A 19,977-nucleotide genomic window follows, 5' to 3' on the forward strand; every position below is an offset into this window, starting at 1 on the left:
GCATTCAACAAGGGGTTAATTTCCAAAATGTATAAACATACAACTCAATAACAACAACAACAACAAAAAAAGCAATCCAATAAAAAAAATAGGCAGAAGACCTAAATAGATGTCTTTCCAAAGAAGACATACAGATGGCCAATAGGCAAGTGGAAAGATGCTCAATATTGCTTATTATGAAAGAAGTACAAATCAAAACTACAGTGAGCCACCCCTTCACACTGGTCAGAATGGCTATCATCAAAAAGTCTACAAATAATATATGCTGAAGAGGTTGTGGGATAAAGGGAACTCTTCCACACTGTTGGTGGGAATGTAAATTGGTGCAGCCACTACGGAAACAGTACGGAGGTTCCTTAAAAAACTAAAAATAGAGTTGCCGTATGATCCAGCGATCCCACTCCTGAGCGTATATCTGAAGAAAACTCTAATTTGAAAAGTACGTTCACTCCAATGTTCATAGCAGCACTATTGACAGTAACCAAGACACGGAAGCAACCTAAATGTTCACCCACAGATAAATCGATAAAGAAGATGTGATATATACACACAAAGGAATATTATTGAGCCGTAAGAAAGAATGATATAACGCCAATTACAGCAACATGGATGGACCAAGAGATTATCATACTATGTGAAGTAAGTCAGACAGAGAAAGACAAATATTATATGACATCACTTCTATGTGGAATCTAATGAATGATACAAATAAACTTCTTTACAAAACAGAAATGGATTCACAGATACAGAAAGCAGACTTATGGTTACCAAAGGGAAAAGGGGGTGAAGAGGTTGCGGGAGGAATGAATTAGAAGTCTAGGATTAGCAGATACAAACTATGATGCATAAAAGAGGTAAACAACAAGGTCTCACTGTATAGCACAGGGAACTGTATTCAATATCTTATAATAAACTATAATAGAAAACAATCTGAAAAAGATTAGATATAGATAGATAATTGAATCACTTTGCTGTATACCAGCAACTAACACAACATTGTAAATCAATCATACTTCAATTTTGAAAACAAAAGAGCGAATTTCCTGGTGGTACAGTGACGACTGAGTGACTCAACTGAACTGAACAGTGGTTAGGAATCAGCATTTTCACTGTTTTGGCACTGGTTCAATCCCTGGTCAGGAAACTAAGATTCTACAAGTTGCACAACAGGGCAAAAGAAAAGAAAAAGAATATTTAAAACTTAAAAAAAGAGAGAAACAGTTCCCAAGGAATAACGCTAGACACCTTCCATTCCCATCCTCACCATGTATTCTCATTCTCATCTACCACTTTTTTCATTGTCTCCTGGTATTGACATGTTCTCAATATTTTTTTCTATTTTCTACTGGTTAATACATAAAAATCCACGTTATTTCCTGTATATATGGGATTGCATGCTTCTTTCTACAGGCTTCCCTGGTGGCTCAGTGGTAAAGCATACGCCTTCCAATGCAGAAGATATGGGTTTGGTCCCTGGGTCTGGAAGATAACACTGGAGAAAGTAATGGCAAACCGTTCCAGTATTTTTGCTTGGAAGGTCCCATGGACAGAGGAGCCTGGTGGGCTACAGTCCACGGGGTCACAAAAGGGTCAGACATGACTTAGTGGCTAAAGAGCAGCATATTTCTTTCTTCATCTACTTCCTCTTTTTTGTAACACACATCCTCTAATACCTTTTGACACAAAGTTCATTGGAGACAAAACTTTTGAAGATTTGCACTTATGAAATATCTTTATTTTCATGTTTAAATGATAGTTGATTGCATATAGAATTATATTTGTATTTAGCTTCAGATAAAGAAAGCCGAGTGCCAAAGAATTGACATTTTTGAAACTGTGATGTTGAAGAAGACTCTTGAGAGTTCCTTGGACTGCAAGGAGATCAAACCAGCCAATCCTAAAGGAAATCAGTCCTGAATATTCATTGGAAGGACTGATGCTGAAGCTGAAACTCCAATACTTTGGCCACTTGATGTGAAGAACTGACTCGTTGGAAAAGACCCTGATGCTGGGAAAGATCGAAGACGGGAGAAGGGGATGACAGAGGATGAGATGGTTGGATGGCATCACTGACCCGACGGACATGAGTTTGAGCAACCTCTGGGAATTGGTGATGGACCGGGAGGCCTGGTGTGCTGTAGTCCATGGGGTCACAAAAAGTTGGACACAACTGAGTGACTGAACTGATAGCTGCAGGTCAGAGCCTTTGAATTTTTAGTTTTACTTCTGTATCTTCTAGTCTTGTGTTGATTCCATTTTTTATGTTTATTGTTAATTGGAGGGTAACTGTTTTATATGTTGTGTTAGTTTCTGCTGTACAACAGTATGAATAAGCTATCAGTATACATCTATCCCTTCCCTCTTGAGTTAATTCCATTTTTATTCTCCATCTTCGGGTATGACTTAGTGTTTCTTTCTGAAAGCAGCATCTTTCTTTAGAGTAAGTTAAAGTCACAGAAAGTCACAAAATGTGTTTGGTTGTGGGGAGTGAGTGGGTTATTCAATTTCATATTCTTCATTTATAGGAAATTTTCGATTTCCTTCTCATCGTAATCCCTCCCATTCTGAAATTCTACTAGTTGGGCTTCTTGGATTGACATTCAGGGACCGAGTTGTGGAAGTCCTTGTGTAATGTCCATGGTGGGCCTTGATCCTCCCAGTAATGATTCCAATCTGGGTTTCTCAGAGTGTTGCAAGAATTCCATGAATCCCTGTGTCCTTGAAGCATCGTGTGTAGACTGAATATGTAATGTGTTTCACAAAATAGGGACTAAATTAAGCACATGTATTTCCTGATGTGATTAAAATACACTTATTATAAAAACATTGTTATTCATTGATAATGGTAGATAATCATTATCTTCTATTTCTCAATTAAGAGATTGTATAAATATTACCCCATGTAATTTGAGAGTGTTGTCAGATGAATAATAAATTCTGTTACTTGAAGCATTTGGAAACATGTGCCCCTTAGTATCTTAGATTTACAGAAGTGGTCTCAGATTCACATCCCAATTTTAGAAGGCTCACTGGCGTCAGTGAAGAGGATGTATCGCAGGAGGGGTATCACAGAGCCCAGGAGACTATTTAAGAGACTTTGTTCCAAGCCGGGAAGGATGAGGGCTGGACTATGATGAGGGCTGTGGGGCTGGAAAGGAGGGCCTGCTCGGAAGCCCTTACAGTGGAGGGGGCAGAACTTAGTGACTCTGTAGATGTCAGAGGCGAGATAAGCTGTAGTAAGCTGACAAAGTCCTTTGAAGATATCCACATCTTAACCCCTAAAATTTGTAACATTATCCTTTCATGGTTAAAAAAAAAAAAAAAAGACTTCACAGATGTGATAAAGTTACAGATTTTGAGATGGGGACTTTAACCTGAATTCTCAGGGGTCCTCTAAGTGCAATCCCACATGTTCTACATGAAGGAGGTAGAGGGAGATTTGACAATGTGATCCCACAGGGAAGAGATCGGAGTGATGTGGGCGCAAAACAAAGAATGCCTTCAGTCATCAAAGCTGGAAGCAGCCATAACAGATTTCTACCTAGATCTTCCAGAGGGAGCACGGCCCTCCTGACACAATGATTTCAGCAGAGTGTAACAGATTTTGGGGTTCTGCCCTCCGAACTTTGAGAAAATAATCTGACTGAGTCACTATGTGTAGGACTGTGTGTTACAGCAGCCCCTGGAAACTGGCCAGAAGCCGATGGGATCTGCCGGTTTTCACTAGATGGTGGGTCCAGTAGCCGGGAGCGGGTAAGGGCAGCTAGAAGAGGAATAGTTTACAGGCAGATGGTGTTTTCAATTTTATACTTTCCTCCAGCTGTAATGGTGGAGTGCTTGAAGGGTGTTGTCCAGGTGGCAGCTGGATGCTTGCTTCTGGAGCTCTTGGGAGAATTGGAGACAGGAAGCATTAACCCAAGATGTTGGTGAGGGTAGAGATGCTGAGGATCAATGTGATTGTGCAGATGAGAAGGAGTTAACCGATGGTTGAGCCCTGAGTATTCACTGAAAATTGAGAAGAAAATGGAGAACAAATTGCACTGGACAATTTATAGGTTTGAAACCACAGTGAAGGTAAAAGGACCAAGCAGTTTGGTTATGGTTAATATGAGGACAAAGTATGAATGATGCTGCTGGTTGGAGGTCACATGACTGGCCAGATATGTTGTGCATACTGTGTGCATGCTCAGCCGCTTCAGTCGTGTCTGACTCTTTGCGACCCCATGGACTGTAACCCTCCAGGCTCCTCTGTCCATGGGATCACCAGACAAGAATACTGGAGTGGGTTGCCATGCCCTTCTCCAGGAGAGCTTCCTGACCCAGGGGTCAAACCCGCATCTCCTGCATTGCAGGTGGATTCTTTACCCATGCGCCACTGGGGAAGCCCCAGATATGATGTGCGTATCCCTCAAATCAAGACCAGTAACAGGAATGTTTAACTGCTTTTCTCTGGCAGCTCAGTGGTAAAGAATCTGCCTGCCAATGCAGGAGACGCGGGTTTGATCCCTGGGTTGGGAAGATCCTCTGGAGAAGGAAATGGTAATGCATTCCAGTATTCTTGCCTGCAAAATCCCATGGGCACAGAAGCCTGGCGGGCTACAGTCCATGAGGTTGCAAAAGAGTCAGACATGACTGAGAGACTAAACAGCAACATCCCTTCACCATGGCACCATGAGTGGAAAGCCTGTAGAGACAAGCAGGCTGATACATAACCAAATATTTCTTTTTGAGAGTTCTGCACCTCAGGTTTCTGTACCTAACTGGATATTGGGCCTTTAAAATTTACTAGTGATGACACCCAATGGTCACTTCATGATGAAAACCACCCCTACTCAAAGCCAGAAACAGTTGAATAATAACAGGACAAGTAGAGAAGTGCAGGGCAAATCATTTATTGAGCAAGACGTTGAAACCTCTACATTTTCCATGGAAGATCAGGTGATCACACGGAAGAAGGATCTAGTAAAGCTTCACGCTGGTATTACAAACCAGCAGTATTTTTTTCTGAAACAGAAAAAGAAAGAAAGAAAGGAGAGATCATTCTTGCTGCTGGAGATGAAACACTAACACAGACTCTCATTCACAACTACATGGTCGATGAAATTTCAACCAGCCAAAGGCAAATGGGAGGGCCCAAGGCAGGAAGCCAGAGTGTATGGTCAATGACATAGATCTGGAACCATCACAACAAACCACGCAAGTCAGGAGAAAATCCTTTCCATAGACAAGCAGATAAACCATGAGGTGGTCATCAGGGGCAGGACTTTGGTTTCCAAAGGAAGGAGAAGGATGAAGTTTGGAGGGGCAGTCCAGGCATTCTTTTCTCTGATCTCCCAGGAACCCCACATGTTCAGTCCAAAGGGACACAGGGTTACAGGATCGGGGAGGGAGTGAGAGGACAGGAGGACAATCTCCTGCTGCTCTCAGCCTTACGATGAGGCCGTGACAGCACACGTCCTCCTCTTCAGGACAGTCTGGACCACCTGGCACCCAGGGAAGTGACCCCAGAAGGAGGAACATGCCCAGAGGCCCCATGCAACCTTCCCTAGGGGAGCTTGGCAGGTGGGATTCAACATCCAGCCTGTGGCCAAGGGTTAGAAGTGAGCAGTGACACTGCCCCCTTCGGAGCAGCCCGCTGACCCCGCCCCTAGCATGTGCAGCTGAGCAGAAACCTCTGTGCAGCAAGAAGAAAGACATTACCAGTATCTCTGAAATGATTAATTTGTTTTCGAGTGAGAATTTATTCACACATTGCTTCACTTCCATCTTGGCATCCACGGCTTCTGGAGATGCGTTGTACTTCAAAAGTGACAGCCTGTACACTAAGTCAGGAGTGTGTAAGAAATTGATCAGATCCACAGTAAGTGACGGACAGACAACTGCATTGGCTGGAGCAGAAGGAAAAGAGATAACAGTTGATGTAGGGAAAGTCACTTTCCCCCGTGGTTCCCTGAATTAGAACTAGACAGGAACCCCAAGGGTTTTACACTCTCATCTGGTAATTGTGCCAATGACAGGGCAGGACCCTAGGGCTGTGACTTCCTCAAGACCCCAGAGTAAGTGGCTGAGCCAGAACTAGAAATCAGTTTCCCTGAGTTCAGTTTTTTCCCTTTTAAAGTACACCTACTACTTTCCAGAGCTCCCTCGCTTTGCTGAAATTCACTTTCCTTAGATTTCAAAAAAAAAAAAAATATCAAGTTTTGCCTATCAGTTGAGTGACACCATATTTTTTCTTGGCTACTGGGGAAGAGGAGATGTTAGGAACTGAGTTTTCAAGTGAATGGTAGAATCAGATCTTACCAGAGATCACAGAAGGGAGGAAGAATAAACCTGGAGAAGAGTATGTAAACTATATGCTATTTTGAGACTAAATTAAAGCATAGGTTTCAATCACTGGATGCAGATATGGCTAAAAAAAATAAATATCTAATCAGTTTGAACACATTGGAAGCTTATACACAAAGTGATGATTGACTCTTCTGTAGTGTCTGTAGTGGTGTACAGAATTCCTAGAGAAGATGAGAAGCGGGAATGGGTGCTCATTCCTGACCCCACCAGAAGGGTGCTGAGGCCGGAAGTAACCACCTTTTCCTGGTCTGGATTGTCCATCCCCACCAAGTCATGACAACCACTTGGCAGCCTGGGATGTATTCTGTCAAGGCTCTGATCTCCCCCCTGGTCAGACATCAAACTATGCAGGGAATTTGAAAGGGCAGCACAGGGAAAGAGAAGGATATTTAGAAAGTTCAATAAAAGAGAAACACTCAAAGAGACTTGCATCAGTATTGAGGGCATGAAGCAGAGCAAAAGCATGGATGAACAAATGGCTGGAATTAATTGTAGAAAAATGAAGTCTGTGATGCTAATGATCACACTAGTTCTACCACCATTAGTGGAAAGACTCCTAGGGAAGGAGTGGCATTTGTAGATATACTGAGTGCTGCTTATTCGCAGACCCCATTTGAAGATCTTATATCCAGAGATTCAGAGAACACTGACTCTTCTTGAAGTAAAAATCTCTCCCCAAAACCCTTCCAGCTGTAACATTTTTCTGAGTCTGAGTCTATTAGTTAAAAACGCTGTCAACTCAGCTGTCACCTAAGAAATTCTAGGAACAAGAACAGTGGTAACTACTAAATATTTAGACTCTTGACGCACTTAATTCCACTTTATTGTCATAAACTACTCCTGGTGGACCTTGAAAAAAGGAATGATAAGAGGATTATCTGGAGAGACTAAACATTTTGTTCAAGGTCAAGGCGCTGTGATTTACACCCAAATCTTGTCATGCTGTTTCTGAAACACAGATCACAGATGAGAAAGAGACTTCGGGTAGAAAGCTTTTAAAATTTGCCTGCAATGAATTTTTGGTAAGAGTTCTAGAATATATTGGAAATTGATCAAATGGGGCCTGGGCTTGTGGGGGACTCACTGTCGAGTAGAGGAAGAGGTATGGATTCTGGATATGTTGCTCCCCCACTCCCCAGATAAGTTCACCCCGTGAAAATACCAAGGGAAAAGTTCTCACCAAGGCTGGTGCTGGGCAGATTAGAAAGGATACTCACCCTCGTAGCAGCAAAGGGCCAGAGTAACCAGCAGGGCAGTCATGGACAGCCTCATGGTTTATTTTGCTTTGAGTTTTCAGCCTTGGTGAATGACAAGCAGTCAGACGCTGGACTCAAGAGCCTGGGGAGCCCAGGGCTATTTGTACCTGGAGAGCTCTGTAGGCCCTGCCCACATGGACATACGGCAGGTGGTAAAGTCTGGCTTCCAGCCCTTCCTTCTTCACTTAGGGCTTAATGCCATCCACGGTGTCACAATGGCTTGGCCAAAGTCCCGTTCACAGGTACCATACACCTCTCCTTTGTAGTAAAAAACCAAGGTTGTAGTTTCACAGATCTGTAGTTGGTTAATGGATGCAAGGCCTCCCTGGGTGTCAGTGCTTGGCATGGAGAAGGGGATAAGCACATCTTCCTTGAATAAATGAATGAATATGGATGAACACGCCTTGAGCTCAGTTAGGCTACATCTTTACTGTCAGATTATGCCTGCTGTGCCAGATTTTTCTTTGGGCAGCTGAGGGAGAAAGGTTAGCAGCTGGTGAGAACTGTGAAAGGAATAGGTGATTTTCAGTACCCCAAGAGAAAAAAGTGTGAAGACGAAGAACCTCCCCCTACTACTAATTTTTTTATACTCTGCTTCAAAAAGTACCACAAGAGATTTCATATCAAATCAAGCTCTAATTTGATGAAAAGGATCTCCGTTTGACTTTTCCCTGTCAAATAGGAGAGTCGCACCTTCTGAGTCACAGGGTCCCAGCAGTGGAGAAGCCCACAAAGACTCATCCTCTCCCTAGTCGTGAGCAGAGGCCTTGTGGGAACAGGGAGAGACTTAGACAATTCTCAGCAAAGGCATTGGGAAGTCAGGCTGCTTGTGTAAGGGCACATATTTGAGTGCTACTCAAGAATATATGGGATTTGGGGACTGGAGAGAAGCCCATATGCTGCAGTGAAGACCCAGGACAGACAAAATATATACATTTTAAAAAGAATATATAGAGTTTTGACATGAAGGAATGCTTGTAGGGGGGATTGCAGGGCAGAGCAAAAGAGAGGACAAAATAGCATAAACTGCGTGACTTACTGGGGGACATCAGTTACCCAGGTTACCCCGAAACCTACACATGGTGGAATAGGGAAGGTTTTTGACTGGAGAGACAGGACTAACCAAGTCAGGAGTGTTTCCATTGCCTTCTGTGACAATGGTGGCAGAATGGATGGGTGAGATGTAATACATGCAGTTTCCCCCCCCCCCCCCCGCCACTGTTTTCATGCTGGGTTTCAGATCTCAGATCAAAGTCTTGTGGGTTTTTCCTACCCATGATGATGGATACTATAAAAAAAAAAAAAAAAAAGAAGGGAGGCAAAGAAGGAAGGCAGGAAGAAAGGGAGGGAGGAAGGAAGGAAAAGAAAACATAGTGTCAGAAAAGATGTGGAGAAATAGGAACACAGTTGCATTTTTGGTGGGAATGTAAAATGGTGCAGTCACTAAAGAAAATAATGTAGAGGTCCCTCAAAAATTAAAAAGAATTATGATCAATCAATTCACCTCTGAGTATATATGCAAATGAATTGAAAGCAGGGAGCCCCATGCTTACAGCAGCATTATTCGCTATTGCCAAGAAGTAGCTTCAACCCAACAGTTGAAGGTTGAATTGATCATCTATAAACAGTTGTCTATAAACAGTTGAATGAACCATCACAAAGTAGTCGATCCATAGAATGGAATATTACTCGTATTCAGCCTTACGAAGTAGGGAAACTGTGTCACATGCTACCTAGGGATGAAACTTGAGGACAGATAGTACACTAAGTGGAATAAGGCAGCCACAAAAGGCAAGGACTATATGACTCCATTTATATAAGGTATCTATAATAGTTAAATTTATGAAAAGCAGAGAGCAGAATGGTGGTTGCCAGGGCTGGGGGAGGAAGAATATAACGTCCAATAAAAATTGAGTCCTCAGGGCTTCTCTGGTGGCCCAGTAGTAAAGAACCCACCTGCCAATGCAGGAGACATGGGTTCAATCCCTGATTTGGGAAGATCCCACATGCCTCGGAGCAACTAAGCCCTGTGCCATAACTATTGAGTCTGTGCTCTGGAGCCCAGGAGCCACAACTACCGAGCCCATGTGTTATAGCTATGGAAGCCCGTTCTCTCTAGAGCCCGTTCTCTGCAACAAGAGAAGCCCCTGCAGTGAGAATCCCACCAACTGCAACTAGATGTAGTTCCCACTTGCTGCAACTAGAAAAAAGCTCATGCAACAACAAAGACCCAGCACAGCCAAGAATAAAGAAAATTATTTTTAAAAACAAAAAATTTGAACCATAAACATCACAATGAGCTGATTATAACCAGGAACATACCATTGCTGTCTTCCATAGAGTTTCCTTGGGTGGCAAAACCTTCTGTGGCTAAAAGTATTAGCGGTCATAAAAAGAGTGGCAATGTTTTTTGGTTAGACAACGTGCAAATATAATTTATCATGTTTGATCATTGTTGCAAATCTGTAAGCTATTACACTTCCCATTCTTACAGATGAATCACATAACTTGGAGACAGTAAGAAACTTGCTTAGACTCACAGTTTGGAAGCCAAGAGGTCTAGTTCAGGCATTGTTGGTGTGTGGATGGTAAAGTAACAGAGTGGTACTTTCAGTAGGGGAGTCTGGTGATGGTGATCTGTCAGAAAACATATCAAAATATACGTAAATGAAAATTTGCAAAACTTCCAGGATAAGATCAGGAAACTTTACTAACAGATATAAAAAAGTATGTTAAGAAAAAACAACAACTTCAGAGGATCACATTTTATGTCTGAAGGAAATATTAGAACATTTGAAGAAGTCAACTATTTCTCAAATAATTCTGCAAATTCAATCCAGCCCATGGCAGAATCCTAACTAGTCTAAAACTAACAGTTTTACACTGTTTTGAATTATGAAGTGCTGTTTAGATCTTTTGAAATTAGAATATATTCATTTACTGAATAGCGGGAGGAGCTCAACTTTCATGCCCAGCTCTGGCACTTTCTACTTGTAGGGACACCAGCAAGGTACTCACCCTCATAGCCTCAATTTTCCCATCTGTAAAACAGGTGTGACATAATACTGCCTACCTCATAATGTCTTAGGTATTAATCCAGGGAAAATGGATAGCACAGTGTCTGGCAGTAAATATCAGGCATTAAACTTATGTAACAAAAAGAAAAACTACAAATATTAAGTCAAACAAAATAAATCACCACATTCCCTAAGTCCAATATCAAGGTGAGCCTACTTGACTCTGCCAATGAGGAATATTTATTCATCCGAAATGCTAACAAAGTGTGCTTCTGAATTTGGCTCTGGTTCCACTGAGATTTTTCTCAGTTGAGATCACTTTGTTTTATGGTCATGTCCAAGTGACAGTTCTTGTGGTTTAAATATCCTTAATACTAACTCTTGGAACTAAAGGTATAGGAAGGTGGTGTGTGGGGATAGATATTATTTATTCCAAGACACACAGAGACTTTAGGCTCATGTAGCCAGCAGGATGTTTTTGTCAATTTTGGCTCATGCCCCTGTCCTTTTGGCTGAGGTTGAAATCCCAGGGATCTTCTAAGGATTAAGTCTCTAGGCAGATTAATACCTACACAGGTGATGGGAACATTTAGGACTTCACTTCTGGATCAGGACACTCACAGACACATTTACACTAGTGAATTGTATGATTAGAATCTGTACAGTTCATCCATCAGATCTTACACAGAACTGACCCTGCAACAATCTCTAGACTCCAAAAAAATAATTTAGAGTATTATTAATATTTTGCATTAATAATAAATTAATATAGTATATAAAATATGGTATAATTTAGAGCAATACTAATATTATTTTAGAGTAATATTAATATTTAAATTAAAATTTTTTTCCATAGAAAGTGATTTCTGATTCCTTGCTTTGAATAAAATCAAAGGAGGACCTAATTTAGTCATGGTTGATAAATCGTTAAGAATAATCCTGAGTGACGATTCATTATGTTGTTTTTAGTCAATTCCCCAGAGGAATTCAAAGAATCAAGTATGATGTCATTACCATACACTCATTCCTATCACATCTGCAAAGTCACGTGACAAATATTTTTAGAATTCATATCTGTAAAAATGAGACACATGAATGAAATTGCTCCATTTTAGCAGTAAGTGGCATTATCCATGCATATATAAAGTAAGAAAGGTCTCATTTAGCTTATTGAGATATATTTATCAATTATATTTTACATCATATTTTTAAAAAGTATCAACAGGGACTTCCTTGGTGGTCCAGTGGTTAAGACTCCACGCTCCCAATGCAGGGGGCCTAGGTTCGATCCCTGGTCAGGGAACTAGATCCCACTTGCTGCAACTAAAGGTCCCACATGCTGCAGCTAGGATCTGGAACAGTCAAATAATTAAAGAAATATATATTTTTTAAAAGTATCAACAATTGAAATAACTGTCTGGTCTTCGCCAGAGCTGTAAATATCTCTGCTGGTCCCCAAATCACAGTGCACCTTGTCTTACAAATGCCTTGAAGACCTTTTATTCCATCTCTCCTTCCCTCGCTTTTCTGCATTGTGGAGCCTATGAGATTTACGCCCTGAGGTTCCTCAGGGAAACGGGTGAGTGATGCAGCCACTCTCTACTACTCCCACAGACCACCTGCCCGCCCCACTCCTACACCTAGAGCCGCTCAGAGTTCGGGCCACGGCTATGAGCTGCAGACAGACGCACGTGACATGGGACAGGACATTGGGCATCAGAAATTGTTTCCGTCACCTGTTTGCCACCTGTTGCCATAAATCAGTGGTCTCAAATGTCTGAATTTCTTTTTGGTGTTGTACATGGGGAAAAGAAGGGAAAAGTAGAGATACTTGGTTTGTTCTGGAATTTTCTGTAGCAGTTTCTCTTTGGGTGCATTATCCTACTTGTATATTTTCTAATGCTGGAGATCCAGTTCAGGTGCCTTTTCGGACACAGCCTAGCGTTTGGGGACCCTTCATCCAGCTGCACATTGACTTCGTACATCATCTCCCATCCGCAGATAATCCGACAACCCAGTGATATCACGTACTCTCCCTGGGTGGCCTGACCCTTCTTTCCCCTGAAGGCAGAAGTATGTTTATATTTTGCCTCAATAATACCATTTTAAACTTTTTATTTGACACCAACTTCAAACTTATAGAAAAGGTGCAATGATATTTCCGTTAGAATACCTGTACTCCTTCACCCAGATCCACCCTTTGCTGATGTGTTACTTCGTTCGTTTGAGTATAGAGTCTCTTTGAGGGAATTATGCTCCAAAAAAAAGACTAAGACCAAAGGTCTTGTCTTAGGAGACACCTTTTCCAACCGATGTGCAAAGTCTTACAAATCAGCTTATAACCACATGGGTGCATGCTCAGCTGCTTCAGTCATGTCCAGCTCTTTGCGACTCTATGGATTATAGCCCACCAGGCTCCTCTGCCCATGGGATTCTCCAGGCAAGAATACTAGAGTGGGTTGCCATGCCCTCCTCCAGGAACTCTTCCCAACTCAGGGGTTGAACCCATGTCTCCTGCATTGTAGGTGGATTCCTCACCGTTGAGCCACCACAGAAGCCCTTATAACCACTATCCCATCTCAATCCCAGAACTCTGGCAAGATTATCCGTGAATCTAGTGGCAAATCAAGGACTAACTAAATTACAAGGAAGAACCCTAAAGTGGTCGAAAGCCCTCTCATTGACACAAGAGATATCCAGGTTGCATTCCAATGAGCTCTGGGACATTGCACCTATGGAACCGTCATAGGGCCATGAGATTTCCAAGGGTCTAATCCAGTGAATTTCTTCCACCATTCGAAGACATGTGAGTATCAAGGACTCTCCTTCCCTCCTAAGCTCCTTTGCTGCAGGAATCAAGCCTGCCAGACCAAGGAGAGGCTCCGTTCAAATATGTCTGTTCTTCCTAGGGAATGGATGTCACCTGAAGCAATTCCAGAGGCAAGCTGCCTTGCAGGAATGGAGCCAGGCGCTAACAACTCTTCCTGCCCCTCCCACTGTCGGTAAGGGGAGCTGGTATGTCCTTGAGGTACATGCCCCTCATTGTAGGTCAGCCCCACAGGTGCAGGAGAACCCTGGGGAGACCAACTCCACCGCAGGTCCCACCCAAACAGGGGAGTTCAAGTCATCTGCAAACACGGGTGCCACTTACGATGATGAAAATAGCAAATTTTCACCATCTTTCCCCTTGAGAAGAAAGGAGTACTGCTATGGCCTTCATGACAGGTTGCATGTAGTTGGTTGTTTTTTTTTTTTTTTTCAATGAATTTTGGAAGAAGCACATGGAGGAGGAGGCCAAATAACCTCAGGACCATGGAACTGCTGAGCCCACAGTCACTGTAGGGTCCCCGAGACTATTTGCTTTGCTTAACATTGTACTTTGCTCACCATAAAGACCTTTCTTTGTGAACAGTATTGGTAACAGAGTGGGCAGTAAGTCTTTTGCTCTTTGTGGATTCGGTCCTCATTAACCCCCATTGCCACCTAGTATTTATGTCCTCAGAGCCTTAGCATCTTCCTCCCCAAATCCCTTTCATTGTAGATTTGCTGCTTTGGGAGTTTAAAGCTTAATACATAAGATCTTTGGCCACCTGATGGGAAGAACTGACTCATTGGAAAAGACCCCGATGCTGGGAGAGACTGAAGGCAGGAGAAGAAGGGGACGACAGAGGATGAGATGGCTGGATGGCATCTCCAACTCGACGGACGTGAGTTTGAGCAAGCTCCAGGAGATGGTGAAGGACAGGGAAGCCTGGAGTGCTGCGTCCATGGGGTCACAAAGAGTAGGACATGACGGAGCGACTGAACTGAACTGACATAAGATCTTACAGGAGTTTTTCTGATCCCGGCATTACTTAGCACACAGATTTTGACCAATAAAGCTTTCTCCATATCTTCACCAATATTTATCATTTGCTTTTTTTGATGATAGCCATTCCGACAGGTGTGAGGTGACGTCTCTTTACGGTTTTGCTTTACATTTCCCTGATAATTAGCAATGTGGAGCATCTTTTCATGTGCCTGTTGGCCATCTGCCTTTCCTCTTTAGAATAATGTCTATTCAATTCTTCTGCCTATTTTTAAATTTTTTTATTTTATATTGTTGTTTTAGTCACTAAGTCATGTAGGACTCTTTTACGACCCCATGAACTGTAGCTCACAAGGCTCCTCTGTCCATGGGATTTCCCAGGCAAGAATACTGGAGTGGGTTGCCGTTTCCTTCTCCAGGGGACCTTCCTGTCCCAGGAATTTAACCTGAGTCTCCCACATTGCAGGCAGATTCTGTACCACTGAGCCCCCAGGAGTATAGTTAATTTACAATGTTAGTTTCAAGTGTACTGCAAAGTGATTCAGTTATACATACACATATATCCATTCTTTTTCAGATTCTTTTCTCACCTAGGTTATCACAGAATGTTGAGTAGAATTCCCTGTACTATACAGTAGGTCCTTGCTGGTCATCTATCTTTTATATCGTGCTGTATATATGTTCATCCCAAGCTCCTGATTTATCCCTTTCTCTAACTTTTCCCTTTTAGTAACCATAAGTTTGCTTTCAGTATCTGTAAGTCTGTTTTCAGTTAAAACTTTTTTATATAGTAAAAGGTAGAAGTCTCCTTTTCTTTCTTCCAGATGGTTTTCAGCAACATGTGACCAAAAGATTAATAATCTTTAAACTACTGAATTATAACATCGTTTATGCTATATGTTAAGCTTCCTAGGTGTATGGGTCTTCCCTGGTGGCTCAGTGATAAAGAATCTGTCTGCAGTGCAGGAGACTAATGTTCTATCTCTGGGCTGGGAAGATCCCCTGGAGAAGGGAATGGCAACCAACTCCAGGGTCTTGCTTGGAAAATCCCATGGACAGAGGAGTCGGGTAGCTATAGCCCAGAAAAAAAAGAGCTGAACGTGAATTAGTGACTAAACAACAACTAGGTGTATGGATCCATTTTTGAGTTATTTTGTTTCACAGCATAGATGTCATTTCTGTGCCAACACTAACTTGGATCAAGGTGAACATTTTAGTAAGTTTTAAAATCTGACACAGCAAGTGACCATTCAGTGTTTTTCCCAGTCTTGGTTATTTTCAGGCATGTATTCTTCCATATGAATTCAAAAATAATTTTTATCTGGTACCTGATAAAACTCCAGTGGGGTTCAGGTTTCAAGCGCTTTACATTTGCGTGATAGTTTTGGAAAGATGATCATTTTTATATTTTGGTTTCCAAAGATACATATGCACCTCACTTGCTGGATTTGTTCTTCGGGAGTTTATGGTTTTGTTACTTTTGTAAATGGGATATCTTTTTCCTGTATAATTCTCAAGGGTGTGTCATACATCTTATAAAAGCTGTCGTATTTTTCTATTGAGCATGCATCCAGCCACTTGTAGCACTGCTCATCTCTTTACTTTAATATTTCTAGTAGTACTCTGTATGTCTTTTGTCTCTTGATAAAAGAATCATGTTGTCTGCAAATAAATATTTTTTATCTCATCTTTGGTATGTTGTGTCAGTTTCAGGTATAAAGCAAGGTGATTCTGTTATCCATATCCACGTGTCTATTGTTTTCCCAGTCCTTTTCCCATTTAGTATTGAGCATTGATCAGAGTAGTGAGCAGAGTTCCCTATCTATACAGCAGGTCTTTGTTGGTTGTCTGCTTTAAATACAGCAATGTGTGTGTCAATCCCAAACTGCCGATCTATCCCTTCCCCCTGCCCTTCCTCCCTGGTAACCATAAATTCATTCTCTAAGTCTGTGAGTCTGTTTCTCTTTTGTAAATAAGTTCATTTGTATCATTTTTTTTTTTTTGATTCTGCACATAAGCAGATGATTTTGAAATGGATGCCTTGGCAATCAAAGCTTAATGTCAAGCACTTACACTATACCACTAATTAAGCCACTCCAACACTCCACTTCTATTTCTTTCTGTATTCTTGTTGCCTTCTAATATACCACATAGTCTACTTCAGCTAGGAGATCTGGGCAGCACGGACTTATCTGCGGTACAGCTGCTGGGCACAGGATGGGTTTTCAACCTCTTTTTCTCATTTTCGTGTGACACTTAGAACTTACAAATCAGTGTTGACCACTAAAGGACATATCAGTAATTTTTGTTTTACCCTGATTTTAATGGAAGTGTCTTTAGCACTCATTATTTTAAAGTCATGTTCGCTGTTGACTTTGAAAACTGATTACATTGGTTCTAAAATTTTCTTACCTTCTTACTTTGTTTGCTGTTCAGTCGCCAAGTCGTGTCCAACTCTTTGTGACCCCAAGGACTGCAGCACGCCAGGTTTCCCTGTCTATCACCATCTCCTGGAGTTTGCCCAATCTCATGTCCATTGCATTGGTGATGCCATCCAACCATCTCATTCTCCGTCGCCCTCTTCTCCTTCTGCCTTCAATCTTTCCCAGCATCAAGGTCTTTTCCAGTGAGTTGGCTCTTTGCATCAGGTGGCCAAAGGATTGGAACTTCAGCTTCAGCATCAGAATTTCCAGTGAGTATTCAGGGTTGATTTCCTTTAGGATTGACTGGTTTGATCTCCTTGCTGTCCCAAGGACTCAAGAATCTTCTCCAGCACCACAGCTGGAAAGCATCAATTCTTTGGCGCTCTGTCTTCTTTATGGTCCAGCTCTCACAACAGTACATGACTGCTGGAAAGACCATATATATAGCCTTGGTTATACGGACCTTTGTCAGCAAAGTAATGTCTTTTCTTGTAACACACTGTCTGGGTTTGTCATAGCTTTCCTGCCAAGAAGCAATCGTCTTTTAATTTCATGGCTGCAGTCACCATCCACAATGATTTTGGAGCCCAAGAAGAGAAAATCTGTCATTGCTTACACATTTTCCCCTTCTATTTGCCATGAAGTCATGGGGCCAAATGCCATGATCTGAGGTTTTTTTTGTAATGTTTAGTTTTAAGCCGTCTTTTCCACTCTCCTCCTTCACCTTCACCTTCATCAAGAGGTTCTTTAGTTCCTCTTCTTACTTATAGTTTTACTAAGAAAGCTCACCAGAATTTATCCATAACTTTAATCTATTCATGTAATTAAGAAGTTTTCTCTATTCACTTGTTAATTCAAATTTTTGATGTTATTTCTGGAATCCCCTATATATGTTTAACCTTTTGAGCCAGGACTCCTCTCTGGCCTTCATTTCATTGGCATACAGAGGAAAAAAATTACTATATATATACATATATTTACATATTACAGCAATTCCAGGCATGGTTGAGGGGACTCTAAGTCTCTTTCAGGGGATTTGAGAGGACAAAGCTATTTTAAATGTAATGCAGGGACCTCCCTGTGGTCCAGTGATTAAGAATCTGCCTTGCAATGTAGGGGATGTGGGTTTGACCCCTGGTGAGGGAACTAATATCCCACTAATATGCCTTTGGGAACTAATGGGAACTAGTGGGAACTAATATCCCACTAATATCAGGCAATGAAGACCTGATGTAGCCAAATAAATAAATATAAAAAATGATACAGTAATGTTATTGGCTCTTATCAGTCTCATTCTCTAGCAAGTGTACAGTGGAATTCTCCAGAGTCTACATGATGGGTGATACACGTGATGTTGCAATAAAGACTGAAGCAAATATGTGAATTCAACTGCCTTCTATTGAGTCAGGCACTAAAGAAACGTGGGAAAGTGTAAACAATTCTATTCTCATTGAGAAAGTCATTCGGGTAAAGGCTAAAGAAGTAAGAAAAACTGAAGAGAGAGTAAAACAGGATTTAAGAATTGCTGCATATTGCATATTCTTACATGTTAAAAATGCAACTAAAAATGATTTTTTAAAATATTATTCAGTTGTTGGACTGTGTGTTTTTGGAAAATACACTGCTCAGAGAAAGGACCAAGTGGGCTAGGTGGCATTAGTTTTTTCTGTGTCTCTGATCTCCTTCCTTGACCTCCAAAACACGTACATATCCCCATCTTTTTACTGATTTTTTTTGTAATCAGTAGTTTTAAAAATAATGGATTTTTAAAATATTATTATTACATCTCATTCCTCTGTGATTGGCCAGGACAGGCGAGATGCTACAAGATGAGCTGAAGTTCTGAGGCCCTGAGAGTATTCCCACAGGAAGTGGGCAACAATGGAGTGCCCCATTTGTGGAGAACTTGTAAATGATCATAAAGTGGAACTAAAGGTCAATTGCCTTATATTCCCAGTGAGTTAGCTTTTCTAATGAATATCACTGATTACATACTCCTCCCTGATGGACAGTCTAAATAATTAGTATGATCACCTGGAGCAGATTGCTCCCAGGGGCCTGTCCAGGACACGTCCTGACAGTGTGAGGATCATTCAGGGATCCAGGCTTCTTCCACTGAGTGACTCCAGCATCTCTAAGGGCCTTAGGGCTCTCCCAAATCTCTGCATCCAGTGGCAGACATTCTGAAAAGGTCAAAACAATGGAGACATTAAAAACCTCAGTGGTTGCCGGCCGCTGGGAGAGGATAGATGAAGAGGAAAGCGTAGATGGTGGCGAAACTTCTATAGTGTCATGGCAGGTGATTGTTCTTTAGTCGTTCAGTCATGTCCTACTCTTTTGCGACCCCATGGACAGTATGTAGCCTGCCAGGCTCCTCTGTCCATGGGGTTTCCCAGGCAAGAATTCTGGAGTGAGTTGTCATTTCCTTCTCCAGGGGATCTGCCCCACCTAGGGATGAAACTCGTGTCCCCTGCATTGACAGATGGAGTCTTTAACCCTGAGCCACCAGGGAAGTCCCAAATAATGGTAGGTACTTGTCATTATACGCTGGACAAACGCATAAAATGTACAACACCAAGAGGGAACCCTAGTGTAAACTATGGACTTCGGGTGATGATGATGTGTCCCTGTAGTAACAATTAGATGGCCCACTCTGGTTGATGCTGATCATGGGGGAGGTTGTCCATGCCTGTGAGGAGGAGGTATAAGGGAATACTCAGGACTTCCCTTGTAGCTTAGTAGGTAAACAATCTGCCTGCAATGCAGGAGACCAGGGTTCAATCCGTGAGTCGGGAAGATTCCCTGGGGAAGGAAATGGCAATCCACTCCAGTATTCTTGCCTGGAGAATCCCATGGACAGAGGAGTCTGGAAGTCTACAGTCCATGGGGTCGCAAGAGTCGGACACAACTTAGTGACTAAACCACCAACACCTATACTTTTAGCTCAACTTTGCTGTGAACCCAAAACCATGGCAAAAATAAAGTATATATAAATAAGAGGAGAAAAGAGGAAATCATGTTACTACAAACATTCTCTTCAAACAAGGGGAAAAACACATATTTAAGAAAATGCCAATGAACTAGACACTATTTACAGACAGCTGATCAATGACCAGGTAAATCCG

The 19,977-nt window shown here is 41.9% G+C and overlaps 1 protein-coding gene and 1 non-coding gene across 2 annotated transcripts; one reads left to right on the forward strand and one right to left on the reverse strand.

Moving 5' to 3' along the window:
• Positions 1 to 4,876: 4,876 nt before the first annotated feature.
• On the reverse strand, positions 4,877 to 7,709 carry SCGB1D2 (secretoglobin family 1D member 2). The gene is made up of 3 exons (XM_043919607.1): positions 7,566 to 7,709; positions 5,701 to 5,888; positions 4,877 to 5,004 (listed from the first exon to the last, which is right to left on the reverse strand). The coding sequence occupies exons 1-3, from the start codon at positions 7,618 to 7,620 to the stop codon at positions 4,960 to 4,962; spliced, it is 288 nt and encodes a 95-aa protein (XP_043775542.1). The 5' UTR covers positions 7,621 to 7,709; the 3' UTR covers positions 4,877 to 4,959.
• Positions 7,710 to 11,851: 4,142 nt separating this feature from the next.
• TRNAW-CCA lies at positions 11,852 to 11,924 on the forward strand. The gene has a single exon. It is a non-coding gene; the product is annotated as a tRNA-Trp (tRNA).
• Positions 11,925 to 19,977: the final 8,053 nt, after the last annotated feature.

This window comes from Cervus elaphus, chromosome 2, assembly GCF_910594005.1.
Source record: "Cervus elaphus chromosome 2, mCerEla1.1, whole genome shotgun sequence".
NCBI classification, from domain to species: Eukaryota; Metazoa; Chordata; class Mammalia; order Artiodactyla; family Cervidae; genus Cervus; species Cervus elaphus.

Excerpts from the sequence above, each read along its gene's own strand:
- SCGB1D2 (XM_043919607.1), bottom strand. The coding sequence starts at position 7,620 with ATGAGGCTGTCCATGACTGCCCTGCTGGTTACTCTGGCCCTTTGCTGC. Across the intron at positions 5,889-7,565 it reads GGCCCTTTGCTGCTACGAGG|CCAATGCAGTTGTCTGTCCG; the intron begins GTGAGTATCCTT and ends CTTCTGCTCCAG. Across the intron at positions 5,005-5,700 it reads TAATCATTTCAGAGATACTG|AAAAAAATACTGCTGGTTTG; the intron begins GTAATGTCTTTC and ends TTTCTGTTTCAG.